General features: G+C 32.8%; 2 protein-coding genes across 2 annotated transcripts; one reads left to right on the forward strand and one right to left on the reverse strand.

Annotated features, from left to right (window-relative positions):
• The first annotated feature begins 286 nt into the window (after positions 1–286).
• LOC148931601 (RING-H2 finger protein ATL52-like) lies at positions 287–1,108 on the forward strand. Its single transcript, XM_089064455.1, has one exon. The coding sequence runs from the start codon at positions 386–388 to the stop codon at positions 983–985; it is 600 nt and encodes a 199-aa protein (XP_088920581.1). The 5' UTR covers positions 287–385; the 3' UTR covers positions 986–1,108.
• A 1,371-nt stretch (positions 1,109–2,479) lies between these two features.
• Positions 2,480–4,537, reverse strand: LOC148931602 (transcription factor bHLH94-like). Its single transcript, XM_089064410.1, has 3 exons — positions 4,176–4,537; positions 3,064–3,450; positions 2,480–2,808 (listed from the first exon to the last, which is right to left on the reverse strand). The coding sequence occupies exons 1-3, from the start codon at positions 4,467–4,469 to the stop codon at positions 2,698–2,700; spliced, it is 792 nt and encodes a 263-aa protein (XP_088920536.1). The 5' UTR covers positions 4,470–4,537; the 3' UTR covers positions 2,480–2,697.
• Positions 4,538–9,859: the final 5,322 nt, after the last annotated feature.

A 9,859-nucleotide genomic window follows, 5' to 3' on the forward strand; every position in this document is an offset into this window, starting at 1 on the left:
TAACCCTATAAATTTAGCGGGCTATTCGGGCCAGCCCACGGGTTGCGGGCTACATTGACATCCCTAATTTTTATTGCGGCTGGTCTATGGCTGGCCTAAATCTGACGTGACAGGTGGTTTTTTCAGTATTGCTGACGTGGCAGAGGAGAGAATGGCTGGCCTAAGCACCATTGCGGATGCTCCTATGAGCACAAACCACGACATTGAAGTCATTGCGCCCCATTTGCTACGCAACGCGTTACAAACGCAACATCAAATTGACTCTGACACACCAAACCACAACGAAATTTCCACACATTCTCTACCATAATTTCTATACTAGTATTCTTTTTCAAAAAGCAGAGTATATTTTGAACACAAAACTAAGCACCTCCATTTCATAGAAATGGAGGAGTCTCAGTATCCAATCCCGGCAGCATTAGTCCTCTCCCTCGGGATAGCCGGCGCCGCTCTTCTCACCCTCTCCTACTACGCGCTTCGCAGATACGCGTCGCGACGGCCGATCTCTCCTCCGCCCGCACCTCATTTCAACAACAGTACACAAGAATTCGATCACGCGATAGATCACCCCATATGGCTCATCCGCACTACCGGGCTCCCGGAGCCCGTGATAGAATCAATCCCGAAACTTAGCTACAAGAAAGGGGAAGAAGGAGTGATCGCAACGAGCAATTGCTCGGTCTGCCTGAGCGAGTTCGAAGACGGCGACAGCCTCCGCCTCCTGAAGAAATGCGGCCACGCCTTCCACGTGGCGTGCATCGATACGTGGCTCGGGTCCCACACCAACTGCCCGCTCTGCCGCGCCGCTGTTGTCGGGGAAGAAATGAGTCGGGTTGAGTCGAGTTCTAGTCAGATTAATATGATTGGTGGAGAAACGGAGGCTATGAGTTTGAGGAGGTCAGTCTCGTTGGGTTTCTTCTCTGCGGGGCAAGGGAACAAGGCTTTTGCGGGAAAGAGATCCATCTCGATAAGTGGTTTAGTTTGATCCAACTGATTCGGAGAGATTGTGTTATGATTCGGTGTTGTAAATAAGCTGAGAGTACAATTTGCTAGCTATTGTGATTTGTGAATAAAATATGTGATTAATGGTAGCATATGTTTTAGTAAACATTCACCCTTTTTTTTTCTTGCGAAACATACCGACGACCGTGGTGCCAAACTACCCACCTTTTTTTGCGCCAATTGTGCCTAGTACAATCAACATATTGTTGACTACCATAGTACTACTATAGCATTTATCTGTTTTTTACATTCGGTGCACTGAATTAGAATTTAATTATAATTACAAATCTATTAAATTAAATTTGAAGGAATTAAATTATAATTCAAAGTTTTGTGTGTATGCGTGCAATGTGTGTAGTGTGTGTGAAGGTCAGTGTGTGGTTGCGTGTAGTGTGTTTGTATGTAATATGTGAAGGTGCCCAATTTTATAGCTATGTGGAATTCCGAGTATCTACTTTTGATTCAAATTATGGAATTGAAAGGAAGTGGAGTTGGAATTGAAGGATCCAATTCCAACTCACGAAGCCTTGACTTTTTTGGCGAAAAAATTTTCCGAGCAAAATCAATGGTTAATCGGTAAGTGCTCGGGCATGTTGGTAATTATCGTGAGTTACTATACTTCAAAATTAATTCCCACAACAAATTATGATTTCACATATGCACACAAACCACTTATCAGTAGAAACTGAATGCAATAACTAACATAAAACAACCAAGCAATTTACGTGGTTCTGTTATAAAAACCCATGTCCATAGACAGAAGCAGATCTCTTTGTTGCTTCAATCAATCAAACAATTACAAATGCAAAGTATGAAGATAACTCAAGAGCAAGAGCAAATATTATAGTACAAGAACATTTGTGAACACTTAATTTCAAGGAACTCTGCATACTCTCTTTTTAGTCTTGAATATTGGATTTGATCTCCTCTTTCTTCACCTTATATATATGTACGTCAAACTTTGGTACCGAGCTAAGAACATAACGAACTATAAGAGAAGTAGCTATAAATTCCTTGAATTGTTATTGAGCTAATTTGTTCGGACACATTCTATCATGCTCAGTGAGCACCAAGGCACGGTGTTGCTCGGTAAAGTTTTCTCGCTAAAGCCCGTGTTTGTGTGTGGGGCTATTGGTGGTGGAACAGTTTCTACGTAGACTTTGAAAATCATAAAAATAAAAATGTGTGGCAAAGATTGAAATTTTATGTGAGGTAGAGAAATTTTTTACTAAAATCCAAAATGCAAAGTTCGAAAAAATCCATGAAAAGTCTTACAACCCGTAAAAGGGAAAGAAAAAGATGTGAAAATGAAAATCCGCGAGGCTTTGTTATTATTCGATCAATCATATATTTAATTAATTAAATCCCGAAAAACAAGTGATATTTGGCACTTATATTGTCACTGCCTTGATTTGTACGCACACGTAATATATTCAATATTCCAATCCTAAATAAAATAGAATAAACCCCACATTAATAGTAATTATAAACTGGCAATTCGTATTAAATTAATCAAACATGTTCCCGAACAGGCTAAAATTATCACAATATAGTACATAAATATTCCTAAACAAAATAGTAGGAGTACTAACAGTTTATTTGAAAGCGGAGTAAGTTCTACCTAAATTTCTTAATTTATGCGAAAAGTAGGCCGCAATGATTTGACAATAACAAATTGGATTATATGCCCACTAATTAAAAATTTTGGACATGATTACAAATCGACTCTTCTTGAAGCAATCCCACTATATCATGCACAGTTGTGGCTATTTCATTCACCGTAGTTAGCTGGCATTCAATCTCCACCTGCAATTAAGTTACACATAGTTAAATCAAAGTAAATAAAAAATCAAATGATTGAGACATGTATAATGATTTAGTTTTTTAGATTTCACTTATAAACCTTGTTAATTAATTTCCGTGACTAAGATTGATTCCATCTACATTCTACTATGCCATGTGTGAGCGTGACACATGAATTTGTTCTATCTAAATTCATTTATTTATTAAATTATTTAACAACTAATATAACAAGGGCAAAATTGTAACTTTTGCACGCACCTTAACACTGAAGCAGTATAGCACTGATTGATCAACGGTGGTGATATTAAGATGGAGAATTGTTAGGCCAATTGACTGAAATCCAGCCACTAATTTAAGTAGCTGCTTCGGTTGTTTCTTTGTGGACAGCTTGATGTTTGCATGACTCTCCACCATCATCACCTCGATGTCGGCGACGCTCGATCCGCGCACCGCCACCGCGTCCACGGGGGCGGACGTGGTGGTGGTCGGATGAGTTGAGTATTGTGGGAAGGTGAAGAAGTTGGAGAATAGGTTTTGGTTTGGCTGTTGTTGATTTGCTAGATTATTTGCTTCTAGAAATTGTTGGAGTTGTTCGAGTTCCTTCACAAAATTTATTGCGCCTCCAACTATTGATGCTTGATCACCCTGTATTCATCATTTAAAGAGATTAGATTATTAAGATTTTAAAAAATAAGTATATGATATTTGAAGATATAGAAGATGATATATGTAACTAAAGTCGTACATTAAGAAAACAAAACTGAATTAATAGATGATTTTAGTTAAGTAAAATAATTATTTACTTTTTTGGTGATAATTATATGAGTTCACTAATTGAAACTAAATGATTGCATGCAATTAAATGTTGTATATATGTAACATTTCCTTGATACTTCTTCACACAATGACACAAGTACATGGAGTATATATTAACGCCTAATAGTTACATGCATGCATACATTAAAACAGCCATTTCAAATTAGAAATTATCGTCAAAATAAATCACGAAAAATAGTGAAATTATGGTTTATCTCATATTTTTCAAAACCGGAATAATAGATCACCAAGTTTCAAAATTTAGAATTTATCCCATACATCGGTTTTTCAATTAAACCTGTAATGATGTGACAACAAGATTTATCAACGCGAACAAAACAGCAATGGTGCATAACGACGTTGTGTGGTTTTAATTTATTTATCGAAAACTATGGGACAAACCAAATTCTCCCTTCGAAATAAGTGTATGAATTAGGAATAGGGTTGAATAACATATTCGAATTTGATCACTTTCTTCATTTACATTAAATTTTAAATCATTATAAAGACAAGTGACTATGTTTATGCAAAGTACAGAGAATGATGTGGCATACCCTTTGCGCATAAGAAGGAGGCATTATGGAGCGAAGGACGGCGAGGTAGTCATTCATCTGTCTCCGGCGGTTCCTCTCCACCGCGATATGAGTCATCCTCTGGTTCTCCATCTGCTTCTTGTTCTTCGTCGGCCTCACGCGCCGTCTCTTGCGCCGGCACTTCCCACTCTCCGGCCAAGAGTCCCAATATCCATCAAGATTTTGAGGGTTTGGTTTCTCTTCTTCACACGGCGCTGCGCCGAAGCTGTAAATAAACGGATCTTGCTCAACAATATTGACAGCCTCTAGTGCCATCTCTCTCTCTCTTTTTCTATGTAGGTGGTAAATATGAGTAGGAATTAAGGCAAGGGAGAATGAAGTAGGTCAGCATCGATATAAAGGGTTGGGATTATTACAAAATAAAAACAAGTTGCATCAATCACACGTGAGGCTTTGTCTTGTATGTGTAGTGGCATCTAATTTAGAGAGACTATATATATGCATTATTATGACTGGTCACAAGTGGACTATAAAATATTGAGGCTTGAATGCGGTGGAGACCTTAGTGAATGATTAATCATTGGAGTATTCATTTTCTAACTGGTATACAATTTATTCTTATATTTATATAACGACGAAAATGGTGTAAAGTAATCAAATGATGAGTAACCTCATTCTTAGATACTATTAACATAGGATATGTGAATGATTTATTTTCAAGAAAAACCCATTTTTAGTGTACTAATCATGAGTAAAATACACACCACAACATATTCTCCGGGCCTGCAATGACACTAGTGCATTTTGGCACATTGAAGGGTTTTGGTTGTCATCTTGTGCTTAAAAAGCAATGTCAAATTATTTTGAATGTAAATAAAATAGAGGATGCATAAAAAAAGAGAAACAGAAAGTCGAAGTCGGTCAGCAAAAAATATGGATGTGTGTGGAAGGAATCCTGTGACAAAACAAACAGACTCAAACAAATTAAACTCAAATCTGCAAAACCTATTTCATGTATATTAATATTATATGGTGAACACACCAATAGCAGTTTCCAAAGACTCCGTCGTCTAAGTCTTTTTGCTGTTTATATAAACATTTGCTATTTAGTTTATTTTATACAACACTTTTCTTGAATTCTAAAAACTTGTTTGGAGCATACCAGGATTTAAATAAAAACATTCTTTCATGGATTATTCCCATACTATTATGAAATGTGATAGCCCTGCCATTCTTGCATGTGCTTAGGAATCATTTTTACGAGATCTAGATTCTCGAATATATTCTCTCCTGCGGTACTAGATTTTGATGATCAAAGCTCAAAAAATATAAACTGCATCTATATACAAATTAAATGGTGGTTTTTTATATTAACGAATGAATATAAATTTCAAGGCCGTATCACGATGAACTCGAACTCGAGAACTTTGGTACGCCAACACATACTATGCTAGTTTTTATTTCTTAGTTTCCACTTCAGTTTCCTACATTTTATGATGGAATAGTAAGGATGATTTGTTTCTTGAATAGGCCTACATCACATATGCAACAAGTGTGTGTGCGATTTAATTGATTTTGCTATGCTTGATTTATAATTGGTTATTTTATCTCGTATTCTAATGGCTATGATTATTTCCAAATTGGTTAATGATTTTATTAATGATTTTAAACCCTAAACTTTACCATAATAATACCTATAATTTGCGATCCTATTGTTTCAGACATATAGGAATATATAGCAAGAACTCGAATGTAAATGATACTATCGAAGTATCGGTGGACGTGTAAAAATAGTTAAAGATTTGACTGGTCCTCAAGTGCTCTATTTGTGGCTAGAAAAGTGTGGCACCTTTTTGGTTCACGGGTAAACATTGTTTCCCATTTTTATTTCGTATAGTTTATGTATATATACGTCAAAAGGATCAAATAGAAATTCTTTTGCCTACAAATTAAACAACATATATTCATAGAAATTTATACCTATTTTAAAAAGTTCTAATGTACATTAATAACTAATAATTTTTAGTTCTGTGTATTAAAATAATTAACACAAAGATATAATTATATCAATGCAATATGTAAATTTAAATATCAATACAAAGACATAAGTTTATCAACACAAGAAGATTGATAAATTTATGTCTTTGTGTTTATAATTTTTAACATACAAAACTGATATTCCCTCCGTCCCGCTTTAGGAGTCCCGGTTGATCAATTTTGAGCGTCCCGCTTTAGGAGTACCGGTTGAGATAAATTAATTAAAAATGCCTACAAAGTGTTAAAAGTGGGTCCCAACATCCACTACAACTAATAAAAAAGTGTTAAAAGTGGGTCTCAACATCCACTATAACATTTATTTATTGGACACTCAATTAAAAGTGAGTCCCAACATCCACTACAATATTTATTTATTACACACTCAAACACTTTTTTCTTAAAACATGTGCCCGACTCAACCGGGACTCCTAAAGCGGGACGGGGGGAGTATTAGTTATTAGTAGTTATTAGTTATTACTGTAACTTAGTTAGTATTTGATCACACGCATTGGGATAACTTTTTCATTTTCGTACATTTTTTAAATAATGAAATCTATTTATTTTAATTAAGATTTTCAGTTTGCATAATCACTCTCGTTGGAATATTAAAAATATAAACTTGATTTTGTAAATATCTAAATATTATATAAATATCTAAATATTATGTAGAATTATCTAGAATTGGAGATGTAAATATCTAGATATTAAATATAATTCTCTAGAATTTAAAGAGTAGTAGAATATCTAGATATTTAAGGAGAATCCTCTAGATAAGTAGGTATATTCAACAAATATCTAGATTTTTATCCATACAAATCTAGATATTTAGAATATTAAAAGAATTAAGTAGAGAATTCTAGAGTGGGAAGTTAATGCCTATAAATATGGGTGAATTGTAACAAGTTGAACAAGTTGAGAACTTGAGAAAGTTTGAGAAATAAAGTGTTCTTTTTGTTTACCCACGTCACCAACCTTTCCTAAAACATTTTTAATATATTCCACTTATTCTCCTCTCAAATATTGCCTTCAAACTAAATTACTCCTCCAACGTATATCTTTTATTTTTCAACAATTCTCCATGCTAATTAAGGAAGAGATCGTGATTAATATTTCCTTTATAGAAAAGTATAAATTAAAATATTATCTAAAATACATATTGGGAATGAGTGATGATAAATTAATAGAGATAGTATATACAAAGTAGGATAGTTTAGGTATTTTACATTTATAATAAATTTTTGATGATTAATTAAATTAAGGTATTACATAATTAACCTTCTCTGATCATTTATGAAAGTTTCCATAATCAACGGTTATCATTTTAGGAAAATATTTACTACATCTTCCCAAACACAGCATAATTTCTTCTTTCATTAATCAAGATTTATTCTATAAATTAAATTATAGTTTGAATGATTAGATCAATGAGCAATTGCGGTAAAAAATATTAGAAAGAATTAGGCCCTTGGAGTTTGATTCATATAAATATTATCTGTTCATTCCATTTTATCTCTCCCCTCGTACTATCACACAACTCTCTTCCCTCTATAACACAAATCATTTAAGTTTTTTATTTCTATCCATGCATTGTGACCACAACATACACTAATTAGATTAATAGTTTAATGCAATTGCATATATACTGAATTAAGTTTATATGCATGTAATAATCATTTAGTTAAGAAATTTAAAAATTATTTAATAATAAAATAATTAGATGTAATATTCATACGATTTTTTTCGATAATAACACGGAAAACATGTACTTGTTTCTATAACTTAGAATTTTAAAAATGATTTAATACTCCTAATAAAATAATTGGATATGAATAACTATGATTATTTTGTTTGATGATAACACTAAGAAATTAAGTATACGTGATATAGTCATTTTTTATAATTAAAAATTTAGAAATTATTCAATAATAAATCATTAGATGTGAAATACTAATACGATTTCTTTGGATGATAGCATGAACAAATTAAGTACAAATGCTATAGTCATTTTTTATAATTAGAAATTTAAAAATTATTCGATTATAACACTACAAAAATCTCGCGATTTAGCAGCGGAATTTAGCAGCGGATAAACATCCGTCACTATTAGTAGCGGATTTGTAACGAAATATCCGTTGCAAAAGTTAGTAAGGGAATTTGTAGCAGATTTTCAATAAAATTTGGCGGCATAATAGTGCGCCATATTTAGGGACGAATTTAGTAACGGATCCAGTCCGCTAGTAGTTAGTAGGAGGCATATCCGCTACTAATAATTATTTCTTTATTAATAAAAATCTAAATTACAAAATTAAATAAATATAGCGACTGATTCATATTCGCTAGCAAATAGTAGCAGATATATCCGCTACTATTAATTATTACAAAATTAAACAAAATAAATTATAAAAATAAATAAATTTAGCAACGGATTCGTATCCGTTAGTAGTTAATAGCGGAATAAAAATGTCCGTTACTATTCTGCGGCTAGAATTTTACTTATTATTTTTTATTTAATTTTGTTATTAGTTAATAGCAATACAAAAAATATGATATAGGAAATTTTAAACAAATTCTCACGTGATTTTGAGTTTGATCCAAAATAAATATAATCCCTCCATTTCGCAGTATTTTTTATTTAATTTTGTTATTAGTTAATAGCAATACAAAAAATATGATATAGGAAATTTTAAACAAATTCTCACGTGATTTTGAGTTTGATCCAAAATAAATATAATCCCTCCATTTCGCAGTAGTTGAGTCATTTTTTTTTGCACAAAGATTAATAAAAAATAAATATTAAATATATTAAATGAAAAGATGATAAAATTGGAAAGAGAAAATGCAGAGAGAATAAAGTAAGAGAGGGAATAAAATAGAAGACGGAAAATATGTTGCTTTTTGCTAAAAAGAAAAATTACTCTACTATGGATGGCAGGCAATTTTTGATACGACACGATACGACGACACGGACCCGCACGAAATTAACACGACACGAACACGCACGTTCAGGATTTGGGTCCTTATAGGGTCGACCCAATAAGAACACGAAGATAACGGGTTGGGTCGGGTCGTGTTTGGGTCGGGTTTGGGTTACACGTTAAGAAAAAAAATTATTTTTATTAATTAAAAAATTATTAAACTTTAATTTCTAGTTATTTTTGTTGATTAAAAATATTATACTTTAATTTTAATTAATTAAAAAATATTATACTTTCATTTTATTAATTAAAAATATTAATTAATTTTTCTATAAATTTTAAGAAAATATTATGCTTAGATTTTATTAAAAAATAATATTTTTAATTATTTAATTTTATTATATAGATTTAATATTACTATAATTTAATTTCATTATTTTGATTAAGAAAATAATTATTTTAATTTGGTATTTTTTTATTTTATCATGTAATATCAAGTTTATATCGTATAATAACATCATGTTTTAGTCGTTATCGTATTGTGTCAAGCTAACTTACTATCATTAACAGAGAGTTGACTTTTTTATTTGTACATGATAATACGCACGAACCCGCTGGGTTGGGACACATAAGAACCCGATGATTTCGGGTTGGGTTGAGCTTGGACACGATTGGGTTGTGTCGATAATGGGTTGACACGATAACGACCCAACACGCACGATCTGATAGCCCTTGGAGCATACTAAAGTATAA

This window comes from Salvia hispanica, chromosome 2 (assembly GCF_029641045.1).
Source record: "Salvia hispanica isolate PSC_SH4W2 chromosome 2, Shi_PSC_v1, whole genome shotgun sequence".
NCBI lineage: Eukaryota > Viridiplantae > Streptophyta > Magnoliopsida > Lamiales > Lamiaceae > Salvia > Salvia hispanica.

Coding starts and splice junctions, on each gene's coding strand:
- LOC148931601 (XM_089064455.1), top strand. CDS start 386: ATGGAGGAGTCTCAGTATCCAATCCCGGCAGCATTAGTCCTCTCCCTC.
- LOC148931602 (XM_089064410.1), bottom strand. CDS start 4,469: ATGGCACTAGAGGCTGTCAATATTGTTGAGCAAGATCCGTTTATTTAC. Junction 3,451..4,175: donor CTCCTTCTTATGCGCAAAGG/GTATGCCACATC, acceptor TGATGAATACAG/GGTGATCAAGCATCAATAGT. Junction 2,809..3,063: donor TATACTGCTTCAGTGTTAAG/GTGCGTGCAAAA, acceptor ACTTAATTGCAG/GTGGAGATTGAATGCCAGCT.